Consider the following 23,465-nt stretch of genomic DNA (forward strand, 5'->3'; position numbering starts at 1 on the left):
TTATACAAGTATAAAGAATAGTAGAGAACCAGTTTGGTGTTAGTGGTTAAGGCAAACAGGGCAGAAACTGGGAGATTATGAGTTCTAGTCCAGTTTTGGGCACTTAGCCAACTGGGTGACCTGGGACAAGACACTTTCTCTCAGCCCTAGAAAGAAGGTAATGGCAAACATCCTCTAAAAAATGCTTGAAAGACAACAATTGTGTTGCATAGACCAGGGGTGGGCAAATGTGGCCCTTTTACAACCTGTGGACTTCTACTCCCAGAATTCCTGAGACAAGCTGTCTCAGGAATTCTGGGAGTTGAAGTCCACAGGTTGTAAAAGGGCCACATTTGCCCACCCCTGGTATAGACTAAAGACCATCATGTGTTATTCAAAATGGCCAAGCCTGATTTGGAACATGGTCTTCCATTCACCTCCTTCTTTGATTCTGGTCAAGTTATAAGGGCACAAAGATCCAACTGGTCCTTGGGGGTCTGATTCAGTTGCAACTTAGGTTGTTCCAGGTGCTTGGTTGATTCCCCCCAGCAATTCTTCCTGGGATTCTGCATCTCATTGAAGCGTGTAACTCACGAGCAAGCAGCAAGATGCTGAATTCACCAGCAACCAGCAAGGCTTGACTATATCTGTGCCTGTTGAGCAGAGAGAGTATTTAATTTGCCTTGGGAAGAATGCTTCTCCTGCTAGAAGCAACTCCAGCATCTGGCTTGCCTGCCTTGGCACTTGGAATCGAGTTATTTGAAACCCTGGCTTGTTGTCTAACAACCACCTTGTCTCTCTCTTGATTTGGCACGTAAATCATCACCTTGACTTTAAACTGCTAGACTTTGAAATTTGCTGTTGCTCGGCTAAGCCTTATCTACAATTAATTGCTATGCGTTGTTTTCTTGCTGTTGGAATTTACAGAAGCAAGTATTTCCTTTAACACTGCATGTGCCTGGCTTCAATTCAATCTACAACTTCCTTGTACATATACGCAATTCGTTAAGTCTCTTTGTGTGTACACACCAGTGGTGGGTTTCAAAATTTTTTACTACCAGTTCTGTGGGTGTGGCATGGTGGGCGTGGCATGGCTTGGTGGACGTGGCAGGGGAAGGATACTGTAAAATCTCCATTCCCTCCCCAATCCAGGGGAAGGTTACTGCAAAATCCCCCTGATCAGCTGGGACTTGGGAGGCAGAGAATAGATGGGGGCGGGGCCAGTCAGAATTTTTACTACCGAACTACTCAAAATTTCCGCTACCAGTTCTCCAGAACTGGTCAGAACCTGCTGAAACCCACCTCTGTTACACACACACACACACACACACACACACACACACACACATCACGCACACAGACGCGCACACATATATATTCTCTTTGTGTGTGTGTGTGTGTGTGTGTGTGTGTAAGTGTGTGTGTATACACACAAAGAGACTTAACGAATTGCATAAATGTACAAGGAAGTCCATAGCATTTTCAAAAAATCAACATGAAATTTGATCTTCACCTAGCATGACCTTTTGTTTACTGCCTTATTAATATTTAACAAAGATGAACAGTATAAAAGACTTGAATCTGCATCTTATCTTACTTTTTATTAGAGCTGCCACCATGTCTTCTTCTTTGCTTCTTATAGGAGTTCTCTGCATTTTAGGAGTAAATGGTTTTGCCTCTGCAGGGAAAGCAAGGTGAGTTCATTTTATGGGATAGAAATTACATTTGGTAGCATTTGTGTCAATCTTCTCCAAAGTTCCTGGTACCTTGTTTTTAATTTCTGGAAGATAGAAAGTAAGAGAATACCTGCAAATGAGAATTCCTGCTTCCTCCCTTTTTCTAAATGCTTTGATTAACTCTAAGTGATTTTAGAAATCCTGATGCTTTGATTAATTTTGAACAATATGCCAGCCCTATTGAGGACAATAGAATTTATGTCCATGCATAAAATATAAAATCAAACTGATGAATATACATTATTTTATTAGAACTATGGTACTAAAATTTCCAGGGTGTGTTGATAGTAAATACAAAAGGCACCCAAACAAAACCACATATACACACACACCAGTGGTGGGTTGCCCCTGGTTCAGACAGGTTCGCAAGAACCGGTAGTAAAACCGGTGGGAGGTGCGATCCCATTGCGAACCAATAATAAAGTTAAGTAGAACCCACCCTAACACACACCTCTTGGGTCTTGGATCATCACTGATTTTCCCTACATCAGTGGTACGGAGAAAATTCCTGAGAATTCTTTAAAATGTGAATGTACAAACCCATCAAGTTATAGATTAAAGCTTCTTTGTATTAAATCTTATCAGATACAATCTTTCTTGCTTGAATTCTTAACGCATTGTAAGCCGCCCTGAGTCTCCGGAGAAGGGCGGCATATAAATCGAACCAATAAACAATAAACAATAATTTATTGTTTATGTAAATTTATGTAAAACCGTGCGATGGAGTTGCAGACCGAGCTGACCGGCCGCGATGGCTCGAAACGAGCATGGCATGTTCGGTGTGAGCCTCCGGGAGAGCTGCGGGGCCTGCTGGTGGGTTTATTTCGGCTGCGGGAGGAAGTCGCCGCTCGGCTTGGCCCTCTGGTGCAGCAGGAGAGCGTCGCTGCCGCCGGAGACCGAGATGAGCGTGGAGATGATGATGGAGATGAAGATGATGAAGAAGAGGAAGAAGGAAAGCATATCAACACCAAAGCATATACAGATGAACCACCATTAAAACGGACAAAACCACACTCCTGATGAAAACTATAAAACTTTTTTTAAAAAAATATTAACGTTCCTATACTATGAAAATTTATCTTTTAAAAAGAGCCTTGATAGTACAGTGGTCTACGCACCCTGTTATTAACACAGCTGCCTGCAATTTACTGCTGGTTCGAATCTCTCCAAGGCTCAAGGTTGACTCAGCCTTCCATCCTTTCTAAGGTAGGTGAAATGAGGACCCAGTTTGTGGGGGCAATAAGCTGACTTTGTATAAATATACAAAAGTATGAAGGCTATTGCTTAACGCATTGTAAGCCGCCCTGAGTCTCCGGAGAAGGGCGGCATATAAATCAAATTAAATAATAATAATAATAATAATAATAATAATAATAATAATAATAATCTCAACTCTTTTTCCTAGGGTCATGGAGTTTTCAGGGGGATATTCCAATATAGCATGCATCTTGAAATTGCACAGTCCAGAGCAAATAATGTCAAGCAACGTTTCGTTGTGAGAGTTACAACAAGACGACGTTGCATCCCTATTAAATAGCCAGAGAGAAAAAAGTTGTACTGTTCCTATATTGCTTCCTTGCAATATACAAACATTATACATACAAACACTGAATTTAACAACGTATTAATCCAGAAACATTTCAAATTAATTTAAAATGATTTTATTTTAAGGTTGAAACGGGAACCTAATGCTCCAGAGCCCATTGACTGCTTGCTGACTACCTGGGGCGATTGGGGGCCATGCAGTCCGTGCTCAAGTCACAGAGTAAGTGGCATTTCCATAATTTCACTTTCATTAAAAGGGCTTCATAAAGATTTGTTTGTGAAGTATAGGCTCCTTGGTGGATATTAGTTTCAAGTAGTAAAAGAAAAAGGGTTTCTTGTTTGGAATAACTGGTTATTCACGAATGTTAAATTTGAATGAATGATAAGAGATCACTCGTTTCAATCCTTTCACTGTGTAACTGTCTACACTATAATAGCCTCTCTAGCTGTACGTCAGTGTTCCTTTCTTAAAATTTGCTGAGATTGAGGTTGAGTAGATGATCATCCAGTAATGGAGTGATAGTCTCTCCTCCTAAATAGCCAGCGGTGGGTTTCACATTATGTTACTACCAGTTTGCTGCGCGCGCGCACACACTTGGTTCATGTGCGGCCGTGTGGCTGGTTCGTGTGCATACACGCCCAGTTTGCATGCGTGTCTGCCTTCTGCACATGCACCTGGCCTTCCACACATGCACTTTGCTCACACGTGTGCCAGGGGTGGGTTCTACTTACTTTTACTACCAGTTCGCAACTGGGCCGCGCGCAGAAGCTTCCTGATGACGTTGGGGTCGGTGGGCGGAGTCTCCCACCAGTTTTACTACCGGTTCTATAGAACCGGTCCGAACCAGGGGCAACCCACCACTGGCGTGCGCCTTCCACAATGCACCCGACCTAAAAAACATGCCTAAATAGGATGGCATAGAGCTGGGGCAGGTGGGTGGGTGGCATAGAGCTGGGGCCCCCACCCATGATTGATTTCTGCTACTGATTCAGGCGAACCAGTCCAAACTGGCTGAATTTCACCTCTGCTGTGAAACCTGAATTCTCCATCCTTTCCATTTTGTGGCATTGCAACAAGTTTCCATTTCTTTCACCTTGCATATTTATTTTACTAGCCATTTCCTACATAGAGGGACTAAAAACAGTATATCAAATTTAAGATTTAAAAACAGGCAAGGATGAATTAAACTTCAATGTTAATCATTCATTAAAAGGCAAATGGAGGGCTTTCGAGACCAGCTTCATTTTCCCCAGCCGTTCATCTCCTCCACAGCTGGCTGATTCTGAGCCTGTTTTAATTTCCTTTTTAATATCTCCCACAAAGTATCGCTCAAGGAGTATTCTGAAGTTTGGACAGTTTGGAGGGAAGCCATGCATTGAGGCCCTGAGCGATAGAGAGTCCTGTGAGACAAGAACTTCGTGCACAGATGGGAGAGGTCATTGTGGGAAGCAAGAGTTTGAATGTGAAAATGGTAGGTATGGAGACTCTGACATCATTTCTCTACTGCCATCACTGACTATGGTGGTATGATGACAAGATGAAGAGTTAGAGCCAGATCCCAATGATTTAAAACTCTAGGCCTTTGTAAGAAGAGTCTCCAGGATCACTTTCCAGATGGGGAAACTGCACACTGGCTGATATGTTTTTGTTTGCTTTCTAAAACTGCAAGAAAAGCAATATGGAGACTTTGACATCATTTTTCTGCTGCCTTCATTGTCCGGCAAAGAGAATCTACAGGATCACCTTCCAGTAGGTGAAAATGACATACTGGTTGATGTGTTTTTGTTTTATAAGCAGCTTTCTCCCATAGCACATTTTTTTGTCTAAGCAAATGTCCATAGTATAGTGTGATGATGAATTATTCTGCCCCAGCTACGGACCCCAAAGGATACAGCACCCACAAAGTTTGTACAAAACTTAATTTACTAAAATAACTCAGTCTTTTTCAAAACAAAGGCTGTTAATAAACTTTCTTAACAGCCTATAAGAAACCAAAGATAAAGTAATCACAATCTTACTAAGGTTGGTAGAAAGCCCAGAAGCAATTTGCAGAGAATCCAGACGCGAAGTAGAGTGAACTAAAGTTGTTCCCTACAAATTGCTTCAGTCAGCGTTCCTCCTTAAATAGGCTAAGGGAGTGGCCAATTAGCCCCAAGCCTTACTCTCGAGGAGACCTCCTCCTGAGGAGCCACTCCTGCCTTTTGGCCGTTCTGCGCACCCGTGCATCGAGAAAAGGCTCCTCCTCTTTGCCCTCTTCACTTAAAGGAGCTTCTGGGGGTTCTGAAGGCCCTGGCTGAATCCCTGCCTCTGGTACCACATCTTCTCCAGCCTCCTCATTGTCCGACTCGAGTGCCAGCTGCACAGGCTGCTGGAGCAACACCACACCAGCCTCCTTGCTGTCAGAGTCAGCTACAATCTGCACAGGCTGCTGACGGGCCACAACATGAATATTGTATTTTCTAATGTCATTTTTGCAAGAGCATTTTCTTTCTGCATGCATTTTTATAAACAGGCTGGTGCAGTGGCCTAGAGGTGGGGCTCTCGCTGTGAGTTCGACCCTAGGTAGAGGCAGATATTTCTCTCTCTGGGCACAATGAGTATATATCTGCAGGAATATAATTCCTCATTGATGACAGGAAGGGCATCCAGCCAGTAAACACTCAGGTCCATTCAGTTGCCCAGACTCCACCCCGCAAGGGATCATGGGGTCATTAAAAGATGATAATAATGATGCATTTTTATAAGCCATGTTTTGATGGGAGAACCACACTGCACTGTTCAGATAAATGTTAAATGTCGAAATATTGTGATGCTTCCCATTTAAAAAAAACTGAAGAAGATCTTGTTCACTTTTAGTATATTTTGATCACAACTATGTACTATTTTCATTGTACTATTATATGATGATGGTCATTTTGTTTCATCAAATGAAACCTTTTTAATATGCATATAAGTTCAGGAAGAACAGATTAAGTTAAATTTGCACTGAAATGCAAACCAAAAAGCCTCAGTAATTTTTTAAAATCAGTGTAGTGATATATAAAAGCATATTATATCATTCAAACAATATTACACTATTTTCCCCCCAGAGAAATTAACTGCAAATCAGTCGTTCATTCTGATATAAATGGCAGTTTGTTTTATTTAGGCTGAAATTTTGAGGAGTTGAAGCTCAATTCATCCAAAAGGCACAATTTGGGAAAGCAATGTTGATTTATGAAGGTATTCTAAATATCCAATTATCTATCATTATAATTGTTTCATTCTTTGCTCCACACTAAGGATATTGTCTAAAGGGTAGGTTGGTGTGTAACACAGAAGATGACTGTGGTGACTTCTCTGACGAAGATAATTGTGATGAAACCAAACGCCCACCCTGTGGGGATCGTGTCATAGACGTATCAGAGCTTGGAAGAACAGCTGGACAAGGGTGAGTTTTAGAAAATGAGAAGAATACAAATGTTTATTTATTTATACATTGCATTTATATATGCTTCCATCTTATAATAAACTCTGGGCATCTCCCAATCAGAAATGAAACCATATTGAAGCCATATTAAAACTATTAAAACCAAATGCATAGAAACAAAAATCAGGTCAAGCTTCCAAAGTGCAGAATTACATGTTGTGCTATCTGCTAAATCTGGATTCAAAATGGCTTCCAAGAATGCAAAGCTTCTGTGTATCTGCATTGATTCCACCAGGCTCCCAGTTCTATCTGACTTTTTTATTAACACACACATACACATACACACACATATCTATAAAACTAATTTGGTTTTTAAAAAGCTACCTGAAACTTTCAAGACTGGCTTTTAATACCAATAATGTTAAAATAATTAAAAAATGGTCTTCCTGCAAAGCAAAGTGCCAGTTTTCAGTGTCATCTTAATTTCCCATAAGGCCCTTGAGTTGAACACCAAATAAGTCCTGACATATTTTTTTTTAATTACTTGGAGCATTTGTATGGCACCCTAAGTGATATGGTAACGACTTCAGGTGATACTCATTAAAACCAAAGATAACCCAAATGACAATTAAAATCAACAAGATCAACAAAAACAAAAGTCACTGGAACATTAGGGACAGCAAAACAAAGAGGATTTTGTTGGGAGTAACAGTAAAAATGAAATGATTATGATGGGTTTAATAACAAAGACAAAGATAATGATGCTGAGCTTAACAGTAAAAATAAAATGACTATGCTGGGATTAACAGCCAAAAAATAAAAATTATTATGCTGGGTAGGACAGCCAAAACAAGGAGGAGTATGTTCAGATTAACAGTAAAAATGAAATGAATAAATTGGGTTTAATAACAGAAACTAAGATGATAATGTTGTGTTCAACAGTAAAAATAAAATGATTATGCTGGAAATTATGTTTATGTTGGGAATAGTAAAAATGAAATGATTGTGTTAGGATTACTAGTAAAGTAATGAAGATGATTATATTGGGAGCAATAGTTAAAATATTTTTTAAATGCTTACAATAACTGTAATGATTTATATTGTTAAAATATATCCATCTAAGCAAAAAGAAAGAGAAAAATGGAATGATATTTGGTTAGGATTTAAGATTTAAGTAATGTTTTTTTGGACAATGGCATAGTTAAATTGATAGAATTTAGGGAAATAACTGAGTAAAATATTAAGTTGTGTTAATTGAAAAATAAGATTTATGAATGATTTGTATTAATTTGTGACCGGATCAATGCTTCATTTTGGAAAAGATGTGTTTTATGTTTATGTTTTAAAAAATAAAAAAAAACTTTTTTCAAAAAAAAAAGTCACTGGAACATTAACATACAATCAAGACCCATCAAACACACACTTCACCTCTCAATTGGGGAGCTTTGCATGTTGAAATGCTCCTTGATTTTGCTCTGACGTGTCATGTACGTATCTTCTGCTAAGCTTCACTAAGTTTTTCGGTCATGGATAAGACATTTCTGTGATGATAAAATTGAACATATAATAAAGAACAGCAGATGTGTAGTGCCACGGATCTTTTTATCAATCCTTTCCTGCTAATGAATTTACAATTCTGCTTTCTGGTCCTACATTTGGACATCATGAAGATATAAATTCTTCATTATTTTTTTAACTGTTCCTACTTTGACCTGCCCATCAGAGATTAGAATTTTCTACCTGCTAACCTTGGCATCTAATGGATGTTCACAAAGCCAGCTTTATTTCTTCTGTTTTGTACTGCTGCCATGGTAGCAGCATGCCAGCTTAGAACAAACTTAAAACTAGAGCAAAACAGAAATCTAAATACAAAGTGGAATAACTCTTTGCAGCTTTGCAGACTAGCAGTTGGAGGGGGCGAGGCAGTGGTGGATTCAGCCAGTTTGCACCACTTCTGGAGAACCGGTTGTTAACTTTCTGAGCAGTTTAGTGAATTGGTTGTTGGAAGAAATCATTAGGGCAGAGAACTGGTTGTTAAATTATTTGAATCCCACCACTGGGCAGAGGTGATGGTTCTGAACGAGCGGCTGGCAAGCATCTATGTGCATCAGGGGTGGGTTCTACTTACCTTTACTACCAGTTCGCAATGGGGCCGCATGCACAGAAGCTTCCTAATGAGGTCGGGGTTGGTGGGGCGGAGCCTCCCGCCGGTTTTACTACCAATTCTATAGAACCGGTCCAAACCAGGGGCAACCCACCATGGATGTGCATGCAACTCCATTTGCACAAGAAAATGGAGTGTGCACATGTGTTCACCTGCTGCTTGTGCAAGGGAAGATGTGTGCGTGCACATGCACACTTGCCGACCATTTCTGTGGCCTAGTTGCAATATGCTTGTGGCCCACTAGTGGGCCATGGCTCACAGGTTGGGGACCCCTGCACTAAATTATTTTCTAACTAAATGAAAACCTGTTCCAAATAATCCTGGTCTGCTTTAGAAAGGGGCTTCAGATTAATCCAGTGTAGCCCATTAATGGAGGAATATAGTATAAGCATGTAAATTCATGTGATAATGTGGATTGTAATCCTTGAAACAGTATGATTTTATGAGTTCCTGAAAGCATACCTTCTCTGTTGTGGCACTTGCCCTCTGGAGTGACATCCCGTTCTGACTTTTGAACAGCGATGGCTCAGTGGCTAAGACGCTGAGCTTGTCGATTGAAAGGTCCGCAGTTCAGCGGTTCGAATCCCTAGTGCCACGTAATGGGGTAAGCTTCCGTTACTTGTCCCAGCTTCTGCCAACCTAGCAGTTTGAAAGCGCGTTAAAAATGCAAGTAGAAAAATAGTGACCACCTTTGGTGGGAAGGTAATAGTGTTCCATGCGTCTTTGGCGTTTAGTCATGCCGGCCATATGACCACGGAGACGTCTTTGGACAGTGCTGGCTCTTCGGCTTTGAAATGGAGATGAGCACCATCGCCTAGAGTCAGGAACGACTAGCACATATGTGCGAGGGGAACCTTTACCTTTACCTATAATGATATAACTGAGAAAATCATTAAATACTTGATTGTTCTCCCAGGCTATGGAAAAGGCTCATTGTGGAGTCCTCACTATTTTGGTTTTTTATTAGTCTTTATTAGCCAACTATGATTCTTTTATAAGTTTTCTTTTTTGTTACTTGTAAGCCATCCAGAGACATTGAAGAGTCTGATATCCTGACAGCCAAGTTAAATGATTACTAAATGAAATCTTCCAGACAATAAGTGTTTAATATTTAAGGTGCAAAAAAATAAATAAATACTTTTTGTTTGGGTGAGAGCCAGTCTGGTCTGTGGTTAACCAGGAGACTCAACTTCTAGTCCCACCATAGGCATGAAAACTGGCTGAGTAACTTTGAGGTGGCGCCCATGATGCCAGACTCAGATGACAAGCTGGTCTATCACTTCCTGTTGCAACCAATGGAACACTTGGTTAGTTGGTTGGTTGGTTGGTTGGTTGGTTGGTTGGTTGGTTGGTTGGTTTCTGAAAAAAGCAGAGCTTGCACTTGGAGGAAAATTCTAGGAAGAAAAAAAATTGGTATTTTGTGTATATAATTGATTCGTATTTTGCTGTTCCTCCTTGTTATTTCTGATAGTATATGATAGTGATGGTGAACCTATGGCACGCATGCCAGAGGTGGCACACAGCGCCCTCTCTGTGGGCATGCAAGCTGTCGCCCCAGCCCAGCTCCGCCATGCATGTGCGTGTGACTCCCGCTGGCCAGCTGGTCTTCGGGTCTCTGCTGCGCATGCACGGGGATGTGGGGCACATGCGGGGGGGGGGGGGTTGCGTGCATGCAGGGTTGCACGTACATATGTGGGGGGCAAATGCAGGGGGCTGCATGTGCATTGCATTTTGGGTGTTCACGCACACATTCATGTGCACGCCCTTGCGCTTTGGGCACTCGGTCCGGAAAAGGTTAGCCATCACTGGTATATGACATTTAATAATACAATGAAATGGTTGTGTATTAATAACATAGCTTTTCTTGCTTCCTTTTCTTGAAGTGTGAATGTGCTGGGAATGAAACCAGCTCAAAAACCATTTTTCAATGAGTTCTACAATGGCATCTGTGACAGAGTCCGGGATGGGAACACAGCGACTTATTACCGCAAGCCATGGAATACGGCTTTCCTCAGTTATGAAGTAAGCTTCTTTGTGTAAAGCAGAGTTTTGTTTTGCATCAAAAGGTAAAATCCACTTTGCCTCAGCCTCAGCTTCTAAAATGTCAATTATGTATGTCCATATAATTTTCTTGGCAACTTTACATAGATGTTTTGCCATTGCCTTAGGATTTTCTTTAAAATTGCCTTTTCTAGGTTACATCCCTGGAATCCATTCAGATAGTCTGCAGTTCTGGTCCGGCTTTGCTTTTTGAGATTAGCCAAGATCAACCAGGTGCTTTTGTTGCAGAAAAACAAACAGGCAAAAACAAAATGTAGCACTGTCTAGTTTTTTTAGGGGGGAGAACTAGATCTATAGCAAGGTCCCCCTATGCATATTTGATAATTCAGACTTCCCATCACAGCGTTGACCATAAACATTGGGATTGACACACCCAGAAGTTCCCATCAGCTGTAAGGGTCTTGTTAGGGTCTTCTGTAAGGGTCTTGCATAAAAACAGGGTGGAACAACAACTGATGATCTCCTTTTACAGGTCCACAATAGAGGGCATCCTCACTTATTGCATCACGGTATGGCATGCTGGTTTGACAGCTGTGGATAGAAAAACATTACAGAGGGTGATGAGCACAGCACAAAACATCGTGGGCTGTCCCCTGATACCACTAGATGAGATTGCTAGGGCTCGCTGCCTTAGAAGAGTGAGGAAAATTCTCAAGGACAACTTTCACCCTGGTCACCACTTCTTTACCTTCCTACCATCAGGAAGGAGATACAGAAGCATAGCCAGCCGCACAAACAGGCTGAAGAACAGTTTTTATCCATGGGCTATCAGACTCCTGAATGAGAAATAACATCATAACTACATAGTACAATGGACTTGCAGGGCTGGCACAACGTGTAACATGTTCACACTGGTGTAATAGGACTGGGTGTTCGTTAATTTTATTTATTGGGTTAGGGATTTTCTGTCTTCACTGTGAGTTGTATTGTATTGTGGGGGGTGCACTGAGAGGGCTCCACCAATCTCATTGTACATATGTTGTGCAGTGACAATAAAGGTTGTTGTTGTTGTTGTTGTTGTTGTTGTTGTTGTTATCCTTTGTATGGCTGAAGGGCATGAGTTATAAATATTTTGTTAAATGCCCTTAACACCATAGAGATTTTTTAAAAAATTTCTATGCTGGAAAGATACAATTGGTGTTCTGTGTATAGGTGTTTTAATTTATATATAATGAAAGCAAGAAGTTTAGTTCTTTATCAAAAATGTGGAATTTTAGACATTCAGACTTTACCTGAAGACACAAGGGATCACCACACTGCCAAATTATATTTGTTATTGTTCAGTCAGAGGTCTGAAGAAGAAATAGTCTCCCGTTGGCCTAAGCATCCCCTTATGAGTCTGTTTAGTATAGGAGAGACCAGTTCATGTACTTTTCACCCCTCACAGGTTTTGATGATTTTTATGGCCACAGATATACAGTTCAGGCTATGCAGAGCAATCTGAAGGTCTCCTAATTTTGGAATGGGGATGGCAGGATAAGATGATCTCAAAGTAATCATCCAAAATATAGACCAGAGATGCGGATGGAGATGTGTCCATCCCAATAGCTCCTGTCATCTCTGTCCATTGGCTCTTGATCCACCACTGGACATAGCCTTCTTCCAGGGGTGAAATGCTCCCAGTTCGGACCGGATAGGGCGATCCGGTAGCGATTGTGGCATGTGGTTCAGAGAACCAGTAGCGATGGTGGCGTGAGGCTCCACCCACCCGCCCAGGTGTCGTTACTTCCTGGTTTTAACCAGGAAGTAATGTGTTTTTTACCCTCTGCACATGCGCAGAAGGTTTTGCACATGTGCAGAGGGTTTGTGTGTGCATGTGATGCCTGCATCAGCGCATGCACTTCCGAACTGGTAAGGAAGGTAAGTAGATTTCACCTCTGCCTTCTTCCCTCCCCATGGTGTATTATAGAAGAACCCCTCATTTCCCCAGAAATTGGGGTTGATCACTTACAGTAAGGAAACTAACAGGAATGATTTTTAAAAAGAGAAGCATCCCACACCATTCACCAGCGGTGCTGAGGCAAAAATCTGATTTACTAACGTCTTGTCTGAACTAAGCCCATCATGAGTTCTCACAGGGTGTCATCATAGCCTAAATGTTGTCCATCATTACCTAAATGTTACTCGGCCATTTGACTGTATATTTTCTGCCTTTCAAGACAAGAGGTGACAAAAAAATTACAAGTGAATTCTACAGTGACCAAGCATCAACAATGAAACAAATATTCAAAACAAAATCACACTCTCTAGATGCGAGCTTCTCTCTTCAACTGCAATCAACTTCATTCCCTCTATCAGGTGGCTTTGAGACAAGCGTAAATTTTTCCAAATCATCCAACCTGAGTGACTTCTTAGAGAAAACCAAAGGAAAGGTAAGCTGTTAAAACAAATCATAGGTAAATATGAATTATTTTGGGGGAAACAAAAATTCAAACGTCAAAAGGAGCACTGAACCGTTGGTTGCATTCATATTGAATTGGGTTATTGAAATACCAAAAACCTATATTTGCACAAGCTAAGCTTGCTTAATGTTAAGTTTGCTTAGAGTGATGCTCAGCACAAATCACCCCTTTTTCTTGGATCTGTTCAGCCAATACTCACCTGCATTTCTTCTTTCCCAGAGACTTTGGCTTTACCCAAGTTTCCCAGAGACTTTGGCTTTGTCAAAGTTTCTGACTCTCTGTCTTTAACCAGCTGTGTCCTTTCTGACCTGGGTCTTCTGTGTAGATACCATCTCTTAGGGACCTTGCTTTTCTTCCTACAAGCAACCACCTGTTGACTTTTTTTGCCCTTCTTTGACCAATATCTGACAACTGGTCTCCATACTCATATCAACTTTACTCCCCAAATAGCTCTCCAGCCATTCCCTTCTACAACATTTTTTATTTTTTACAATTTTTCTCTTCATTCTTCCCCTCTTTTTCTCTTCTCTCAATCTCCATTGTTGGGTTAGACTGGCAGTATGTCTCCCATCGCAGGGCTTTCGTGCATAACACCTCTATCCAAGGTTAGACCAATGGGAATATTGTTGACCAGTATTGGTTAGCAGCTATTTCAGCCAGTGGTGGGTTTCTACCGGTTCGCCCCGGTTTGGGAGAGCCAGTAGTGGCAGCGGTGGGAAGCTCCGCCCACCTGGCCGGATGTCATCACAAATGCTCTGTGCATGCACAGAAGCACTGCGCACTCGCGCACGCTACCGGTTTGGAACTGGTAGCAAAGGTAAGAGGAACCCACTACTGTCATCAGCCTACATGATGGAACCAAGGGTAGACTGGAGCTTCTCCCCTTTTTCTCTTTCTATTTCCTGATTCATATCAGCACAACAGTAACCATACAAAGCCACTAAAAACACATGCCATCTTAGTGTCTTTCATCTAGTCTTAATGTTTAAAACTAAGAAGAAATTTCCTGACAGTTAGATCAACCAGTGGAACAACTTGCCTCCAGAAATTGTGAATTCTCCAACACTGGAAGTTTTTAAGAAGAGATCGGAAAACCATTTGTCTGAAATTCTATAGGGTTTCCTGCCTGAGCAGGGGATTGGACTAGAAGACTTCCAAGATCCCTTCCAACTCTGTTATTCTAAATTCTAGTGATGGCTTTGTCTCCTTGGGAAAGTAATCATGATTTCCAAATGCTTGTTTACCTGGGGATTTTCAAAATAACAGCTATCTCTAGGCACCAAAGTTCTTGAATATTAATTCTAGTTAATTACAAGCTTTACTGTATGAAGTAGTATGCGCTTCTTCAAGGATTCTTCAATTTATTACAACAATAAAGGATAGCAATACATAATTCGGTAATGTTTCCTAGACCACTCCATGGTAAAACTGAGTTTTGTCTGGAAAAACACCTGCTCTTTTCAGGGCCCAGCATCTCCAAGAAAAATGGTGATGGGCATCAGAACTGGACACCATGCTTAGACAATCACTGTCGTGGGTGATGGACAACCATTAGATATAGCCATTTGAAATGCCTAAAAGTTAGAAGTACATCAGCAAGCAGGATTGTGATTTCCATAAATTTTGCACATTCCAATAACTCCTAATTTCTTAGTGATTTGTGTATAAGATATGTGTCTTAAATAACCAGCTACAGAGTGGTATAGAAAAGAGAAGATGCCTAGAATCATTTGCTGAAAGTAGAGATTATTAAACTGGATTACCTTTAGGACTTCCTGTTTTTCAAATTTATCTAAATCTGCCTTTATGGAAGAGATGGAAGAGTTCTACCCAGTGATGGGTTGCTACTGGTTCACCTTGGATCGGGCGAACTGGTAGTAGCGGCAGAAGCGTCGCGCGCATATGCACAAGCGAATCAGTAGCAAACCAAATTGAAACTCACTACTGGTTCTACCTCCCATGTTTGAGTACCGTATGTTGTCCATTATGGGCAAAAATTATCTACAGATTCTTGTATGATCTGAGAACTGCCCATATAAACAAGCTTGCAGTAATTAGAGGACAGTGTGAAAGAATATTATAACTTAGATACTTAGATACAATAACTTTAATAACTTATATATATATTACTGTTTTCTGCTATAGAATTATGAGTATTTACATGTCAAATCTAATATACAACTGGGAACTTTCCAATTGCGAAAACGCAATTTGCGCTTGAGTGAGACATTCCTGGAAGATTTAAAGATGTTGCCCAGTACCTATGAGAAGGGAGAGTATTTTATATTTCTGGAAACATATGGAACTCATTATTCACAGAGAGGAACCATTGGAGGAAAATATGAGCTAATATATGTGTTGGATAACCGAACTATGACATCACAACGTAAGGACATAATGAAAGTAATCTCTTATAACCAAGAGTAAATAATGGGAAAACTGTCAATCAGGGCATCTGATTTCTGACCATCAACATGTTTTCTTTCAAACTGAGTTCTTCAAAAATCTTAATTTGGATAGGTTCAGGACACCAGTTGTATCTAATGCTTATTAACCCAGTATGATATTAAACATCTTATGATGTTTATACTGAGCTGCCATTAGTTTTGTTGTTGATTTCTTGACTTCAGAGGCAAGCAATGGATTCCCTGTACAGGTAGTCCTCAACTTACAACCGGTTGCTTAGTGACCATTCAAAGTTACAACAGACCCCTGAAAAGCTGCATACAACCTGGTTTTGAAATTATGGCTGCTGTAGCACCCCCATCCCCACCCACCCACCGCAGTTATGAGGGGAATAAAGAGTAGATTTGCCCTTACAACCAATAGCAGGGACACTGCAGCATCTATTACTCCATAAGCATGTTGAGAAAGGAAAGCAGTCCACTCTATCACCTGGTACTCTTGGCTCCATCCTGAATGGGGATGCCATTTTAAGAGAGGCTCCAATGAATTGAGGCAGCTCCTACAATGGCACCTGCTTCCAGGACAGCCCCATGTGGCCTGCAGGGTTGCAAGACATCAAATGGCCTGCTTTCCTTCCCCATTGCAAGTTCCAAAGCTCTGGATATCTACAGCAGATGAGTGATTGGTGAAAGGGTTTGGGGTGGAAGGAGTGGGGAGGAGGGTGTAGGACCTGATGGGGTGGGAAATTGGAGTGCGGGGACCCTGAGTGGTGGGGTGCCTCAGGATGGGGGAGGCTTTGGGAGGTCTGGGGTAGGGAGAAGTTAGAAAGGGTGCCAGGCAGAGGTGGGTTCTACTTACCTTTCCTACCGGTTCGCAATGGGGCCGCGCACCGTTCTGTGCATGCACAGAAGCGTTTTGATGACATTGGGGTGGGTGGACGGAGCCTCCCTCCGGTTTTACTACCGGTTCTATAGAACCAGTCCGAACTGGGGGCAACCCACCACTGGTGTCAGGGAGCCTTATTGTATGGTTTTTACCCACCACCTACCTTTTACAATTGCCTTTGCCTCAGAGGGCTTATTAACCCATTGTGATACTAAGCTTGAAAGGAATTTTATTTGCATTCAATAAATTCTTGACATTTTTCTGAGCTAAGGCCTCATCAGCCTTTGAATAGCTCTATAAGATAATGAGGAATGGTTCACTGCTTCTCAGGGGGAAATTCCTTTACAGATGAATTCACATCTGCCCAATTCCATGGATGAGCCAGCTTGAAACTGGTCTATGACTTCTTAAGCACTTTTCCCTACATGCATTGTTTTGAAGGGGGGAAAAATTGGATGGCCTGATGTCCGAGTCCTTGATCTATGCCACATTGAGGCATACATATATATATCAGTCTTTCCCCAAAATGGTGCCTTAGAAATGTGATGGTTATAACTCTCAATAAGATGTGGTGGCTCAGTGGTTAAAGGTACTGAGCTTGTCAGCTGGAAAGCTGTCAGATGGGTGCAAGACCTGAGCACCACATGCCAAGGTGAGCTCCTGTTACCTGCCCCAGCTCCTGCCAACTTGGCAGTTCAAAAGCATGCAAATGTGAATAGGTAAATAGGTACAACTTCAATGGGAAGGTAACAGCGTTCTGTGCACCTCAACATATAGTCATGTTGGCCACATGACCATGGAAATGTCTTTGGGTGACACTCAGCTAAGAAACAGAGATGATCACTGCTGCCCCCTAGAGTCAGATTTTATAACTTCAGAGTTTATAATTCTCAGAATTCTTATCCTGTATGGAAATTGTATTCTAACATATCTGGACAACATCAGATAAGGGGAAAAGATGGGACAAATTACACACTAGAGATCGTTAATCTGCACTTCTGATTTGAGACCCCTTATATTAGAAGTTGGTTCAGATCTCTAGTAAGAGCTACTTGTCTACCTGTTGCAAGGGGCAGGGAAGAAAGAGACAGAGAGATGACAAAATTAAAAAATAAAGAGACATAAAGTAAAAACATTTCTATTTCTAATGTTGGCTATGGCTGCACCCATTGCTTACTTCATCACTTCCCACTTGCCACCTCCTTCAATGGATATAAAATCAAGAGTTTCCAACTAACAATGTTTTAATTAAAAAATATAAAAACATTGCAAAGTAAATATGCTATTTACTTCCCACCTGTAATCATTTTTACTGACTGTATTTTCAGGGATCACCAGAAAAGATGTAAACGAATGCCTAGGCTTTAATTTAGATCTTGGGGCCAATATATTTTCCGCAGAAGTCAAAGCGAAGATTAAAAATGAAAAATGTAAAGACGAAAAGTTGGAAAAAAGTAAGTATCTCAGCTCCTTTTTCTGACATTTTGATCCCTAAATTTGCATTTTAATTGGTACATTGTCCCTCATACCGGAACTAAGTTGTATTGTTGGAATAGGTCAATCATGTACTCTATAATCACATAAAGTAATAAACAATACTAAAGTATATATCAATGCCAGTATATTTCACTAGCATGCCAATCACTATATAATGCTATGATATAGTAGAAATGTTTATGTCCTATATTTGTGTGAATGAACTTTCATGAATGTTAAAATATATTAGACTTGCAAAAAGAAAGCAAAGAAGGCAGACATTTTTGCTCAGGAAGATTTCAGCAAATGCAGTGTATGGAAAATGAAGAATGGAGAATGAAGAATGCATCAAAGGGACAATAAGTTATATTTCTCTTGAAGAAATGAGGCAACCTCCCAGACATGTGAAAAGTGCCGAGGTGGGGCTGGCCACATCTCAGCCAATTGGTCAAGTCTCTTTGGAAGTATAATCACAGAAAAGTGTAATCTATGGAAACCCTCATGTAGAACAACCTTCTATATGGGTGTCCTACCTTGAGAATTAAGGTATCAGATAGCCTAGCCAAACTAGATTTTGAATTGGGTAGGTGCTACTGGGTAAGGGAAGTTTTCAGTTCAAAATGTAAATAAGAATGGTTGAGCGTGCATTTGTTTTTAGGTGTCTGAATCACTGAAACAGAACAGTATTTGGAGATACATTCTGATATCTGCCATTGACATAAAAGGAGTGGGGCTTCAGTCACATAGTTGAAGCTGCCATCTTGAATTTTCTCTCACATATACAAACATGCCCTCTTTCTAAATGTGTGCGGCGTATTATTCAACAAAGGCAAATTTATATCTGTATATCTCTAGGTGATGAAATAATTGAAAAGCGATCAAGTAAGATGCCTATTCTAATAAAATGCCTGGTCATTCAGGCACCATGGGATTCAAGCAGGAATCCCTGAATTATTCACTGAGTCACTAGTATACAAGTTGGAATAGGGAATACCAAACCACCTGAAAGATGACCCCGGCAAATCAGTTGCGATCAACAAATATACAAGATTATACTTCCTCAATCTGGGCAAATATAGGTGGTAGAAATTCACAGTTACTCCATTTTCAACCATAGTAAACCCCATCATTTTCCTTTCTTTGAAGTTATAGTGAAAAAATAATAATTTTCACTTATATCATCTTCATTAAGATAATTTTCTTCATCACCCAGGGAAGTTGTTCTGGTAAGCCACTCTTCCTCTTTTTTCACCTCCTATTCTTCTCTCTTTCAGATTCTACGAATGAAAAAAATCGGATTATCCAAGATGTAGTCTCTCTGATTCAAGGTGGGACAACAGCTACTTTAACAAAGTTGAATGAAATGCTTTCTTCAAATGTCAATTCAGTCGATGTCGAACAGTACGTTGAATGGGCTGCTACCTTACCTCAAGCTCCTGCAGTGATCAAACAACAGGTGAGAGGATTTTCTTCTATTAATAAATTGGAGATTTTTTTTTAATAAATGTGAACCTATAAATGAACAGGTTTCTTCTTTCTTGAAGAAACATTTAAAAGTTAAATGTTTTTCAGAATCAAAGAATCTAGTCAAATACAGGTAGTCCTTGAGTTACAACAGTTTGTTTAGTGACCATTCAAAGTTACAACAGCACTGAAAAAAGCTACTGTTATGACTGTTTTTCAAACTTAGGACCCTGGCAGCATCCCCAAGGCCACATGATCAAAATTCTTATATTTATATTTATTTATATAAAATATTTATAATGGTTGCAGTGTCCCGGAGTTATGGGACTTTCTGAGACCTTCTGACAAACAAAGTCAATGGAGAAGACAGATACACTTCTAACAGTAACAGAGTTGGAAGGGACCTTGGAGGTCATCTAGTCCAACCGCCTGCTCATACAGGAGACCCATACTAGGGATTCGAACCGCCGAACTGCCAACCTTTCTGATCGACAAGCTCAGTGTCTTAGCCACTGAGCCCAACTGTGGGGAGGGCCTTCTCTGTGGGGGCACCTACCCTCTGGAATCAGCTGCCCCCAGAGATAAGGAGAATCCAAGACCTCAGCGCCTTCCGTCGTGCCCTTAAAACCCATTTTTTTAAGCAAGCCGGGCTGGCTTAAGAAGAAATTTTAAATGTTTTAATTGGTAGTGAGTTTTAATTGGGCCAAATTTATATATTTGTTTTTAACTGTTTCTAATATTTGTACTGCATGTTTTTTAATTTTGGCTGTACACCGCCCTGAGTCCTCAGGGAGAAGGGCGGTATAGAAATTTAAAATAAATAAATAAAATAAATAAATAAACTGCAGCCAGCCACTTAACAACTGTGGAAAGAAAGGCTGTAAAACAGGGCAAAATTCACTTAACAAATGTCTCACTTAGCAACAGAGATTTGGGACTTGGTTGTGGTCATAGGTAGAGGACCAGCTGTAAACCTTTCCATGAGGGTTTCTGGGAATGGTTTGCTACAGCTTTTTTCCAACACTTAATATTCTAAAGTCCTGGAAGTTCCTAATGAACCTACCTACCTACCTTCCTCCCTCCCTCTCTCCCTCCTTCCTCATTCATTTATTCATTCATTCATTCATTCTTCATTTCATTACTCATGCAAGACTTTTGAAACCTCTGGACCTCTACTTTAGTTTTCCCAGCAACCTTTATATTTATATGCAGCAGTAGCAGCAAAAAGTCTGCAATTAGCAAATATTATAAAATCAGCATCTTTAAGAATCAGAGTATTTACTTAGGAAATGTGAATATTACTACAGTAGAGCACGGATGTTCTCAGGATGAAGTGCTATATTCTGCACAGAACTGCGTAATAATGGTAAACAATGGTTTAAACTGAAAAAAATGCACCCATACATGTGGTTAAATATTTTTGCAGATGGCCCCGATTTCTGAACTTATCCCACTGAATATCCCAGACTCCCGAATGAAGAAAGTAAATCTGGACAGAGCTGTAGAGGATTATGTGGCTGAATACAACGTATGTAAATGCAAACCTTGTCTACATGGTGGGACGGTGATGCTGCTAGATGGAAAGTGTGAATGCGCCTGCACCCCATTTTACAAGGGAGACGGCTGTGAAATACCTGCTTCAGATTTGATACCAGGTTAGAAGTCATTCAGTGACTTACTATATATTTTAATGGCTCTCTTAGCTCTACTGTGTTATTTAAAAATATAAGAAAACGTAAATTGTAACCAAATAAAATAATAGAGACTATTTCATTAAATAAAATCCATAACCCAATCAGCGGCAGTGAAATCAAAGCCATCTATGATACAAATCAGAAAATGCTACCAATTATTCTTAACTGAGTAGAATTACAACTATGAATACATTTATTTATTTATTTATTTATTTATTTATTTATTTATTTATTTAATTTATTTATTTTGTCGAGTACGTATTAGACAATATTTATAAGTGTAAGCATGAATCGAATACATAAAATGAATACATTTAAAGGGAACATTAGGACAGGGACGGTAGGCACTCTGGTGCTCTTATGCACGCCCCCTTAGGAATGGGGTGAGGTCAACAGTAGACAGTCTAAGGTTAAAATTTTTGGGGTTTTGGGATGAAACCACAGAGTCAGGTAGTGCATTCCAGGCATTGACCACTCTGTTGCTGAAGTCATATTTTCTGCAATCGAGTTTATAGAAGAGTTTGAATGCAATTAGAACAAAGCTAATGTCTATACAGAATAAATAAGAATTTTCTTCCATAGATTTACAATGTCCTCTTATTGTTTTGATCATGTCCACACACTTTACTAAAGTGTGTACTGTTTAATCATTGTTTCTTGGAGGGGAGGGGGAACAATTGGTTGATGCAGGTTTATGCAGTAAGTTAGCCCAAATAGCCAATCAATATACAATTAAGGTATACTGTGTGACTGTGAGATTCTGAAGGTAGATGGAGTTATTTTTGAAGTTCTGAATGTTCTGAAGTTAGACAAATGCTTTCTGATCCTGATCCAGCTGATCCAGCCATTCATGGGAGCTGGAGCTGCTGGTCTAACTGGTCCACCTGTCAGCAAGGACAACGCCGGCGAACAAGAAAATGTGATAATCCTGCCCCTGGATATAGGGGCAAGTCATGCCCTGGAGTAAACTCAGAACCAGGCTATTGTTAATTGCAGAAGATTACTAACAGGTTTGTAGCTTCTGGATATGTATAATGAATATGGTACAATTGTAACATAAGACTTTGGGACGCTTTGGATTTAACACTTCTGGAAATAGCTTATGCACTTCCTATGGAGAAATGAAACTAATGAAGGATTTGTTGGTCAGAGAGGAGGGAGGGAGGGAGGGAGGGAGGGAGGGAAGGAAGGAAGGAAGGAAGGAAGGAAGGAAGGAAGGAAGGAAGGAAGGAAGGAGAGGGAAGTTCAAGACAACAAACAATAGCAAGAGGAAGGGAAGTTCAAGAGAATCCTCCAATAGCAACCCTGTAAATTAGATTGGGCTGAAAGAGAATGACTGGCCCAAAGTCACCCAAGGAACATCTGTAGGCAAAGGTCAACTTGAACCGGACTCTCCTCAGTCCTAGTCTAACTCATAAACTGTATGTTTCTCAACCTGGGCAAATTTAAGGTGAATGGACTTCAACTCAAGAATTTCTAGCCAGCATGGGAGTTGAAGCCCACACATTTTAAAGTTTCTAGGGTTGAGAAACATTGCATTAGAGCACACTGGCTCTTTCATAATAGGTACTAGTACAGAGTACTATGAGTCCCTTTGACTACAAGGCGATCAAACCAGTCAGTCCTAGAGGAGATCAACCCTGACTGCTCTTTAAAAAGCCAGATCCTGAAGATGAAACTCAAATGCTTTGGCCACCTAATGAGAAGGAAGGACCCACTGGACAAGAGCCTAATGCTGGGAACGATTGAGGGCAAAAGAAGAAGGGGATGACAGAAAGCGAAGTGGCTGGATGGAGGTGAAAGCGAGGTCACTGAGCGCAAGCTTAAATGGACTCCGGGGGATGGTAGAGGACAGGAAAGCCTGGAGGATCATTGTCCATGGGGTCGTGATGGGTCGGACACAACTTCACAACTAACAACAACTAGTACAGAAAATTGCAGGATATTCTCCCACCTAAAAAGGGTTCCTCCACCAAGTTCTATACCCTACAGTTGGCAATGACGAGCAGAGTAAAATCCACAGGGACTCCTTCCCCTGTTACCAGGTTCTACCCAGCCATTCTCTTTGAATTAAGGCATCCCTTGTATTATTTTTTTCCCCCCAATGTGCCAACCTAGCAATATTACCTAGCTGGGTCTGAGGGACGTGGTGGCTCAGTGGCTAAGACGCTGAGCTTGTCGATTGAAAGGTTGGCAATTCAGCTGTTCGAATACCTAGTGCTGCATAATGGGGTGAGCTCCCG

General features: G+C 40.8%; 1 protein-coding gene across 1 annotated transcript; it reads left to right on the plus strand.

The window, feature by feature from the left end:
* The first annotated feature begins 1,596 nt into the window (after positions 1-1,596).
* LOC139311487 (complement component C9-like) lies at positions 1,597-22,212 on the plus strand. Its single transcript, XM_070935929.1, has 11 exons — positions 1,597-1,673; positions 3,387-3,480; positions 4,585-4,732; positions 6,544-6,691; positions 10,718-10,856; positions 13,055-13,267; positions 15,443-15,683; positions 17,917-18,042; positions 19,339-19,520; positions 20,955-21,183; positions 22,058-22,212. Exons 1-11 carry the CDS (start codon positions 1,597-1,599, stop codon positions 22,210-22,212), a joined length of 1,752 nt encoding a protein of 583 aa, XP_070792030.1.
* The last annotated feature ends 1,253 nt before the right edge of the window (positions 22,213-23,465 follow it).

This window comes from Pituophis catenifer, unplaced genomic scaffold (genome assembly GCF_029215685.1).
Source record: "Pituophis catenifer annectens isolate HBS135680 unplaced genomic scaffold, rPitCat1.0.hap2 SCAF_2, whole genome shotgun sequence".
NCBI lineage: Eukaryota > Metazoa > Chordata > Lepidosauria > Squamata > Colubridae > Pituophis > Pituophis catenifer.

Coding starts and splice junctions, on each gene's coding strand:
- LOC139311487 (XM_070935929.1), top strand. CDS start 1,597: ATGTCTTCTTCTTTGCTTCTTATAGGAGTTCTCTGCATTTTAGGAGTA. Junction 13,268..15,442: donor TAGAGAAAACCAAAGGAAAG/GTAAGCTGTTAA, acceptor TTTCTGCTATAG/AATTATGAGTATTTACATGT. Junction 18,043..19,338: donor AGACGAAAAGTTGGAAAAAA/GTAAGTATCTCA, acceptor TCTCTCTTTCAG/ATTCTACGAATGAAAAAAAT.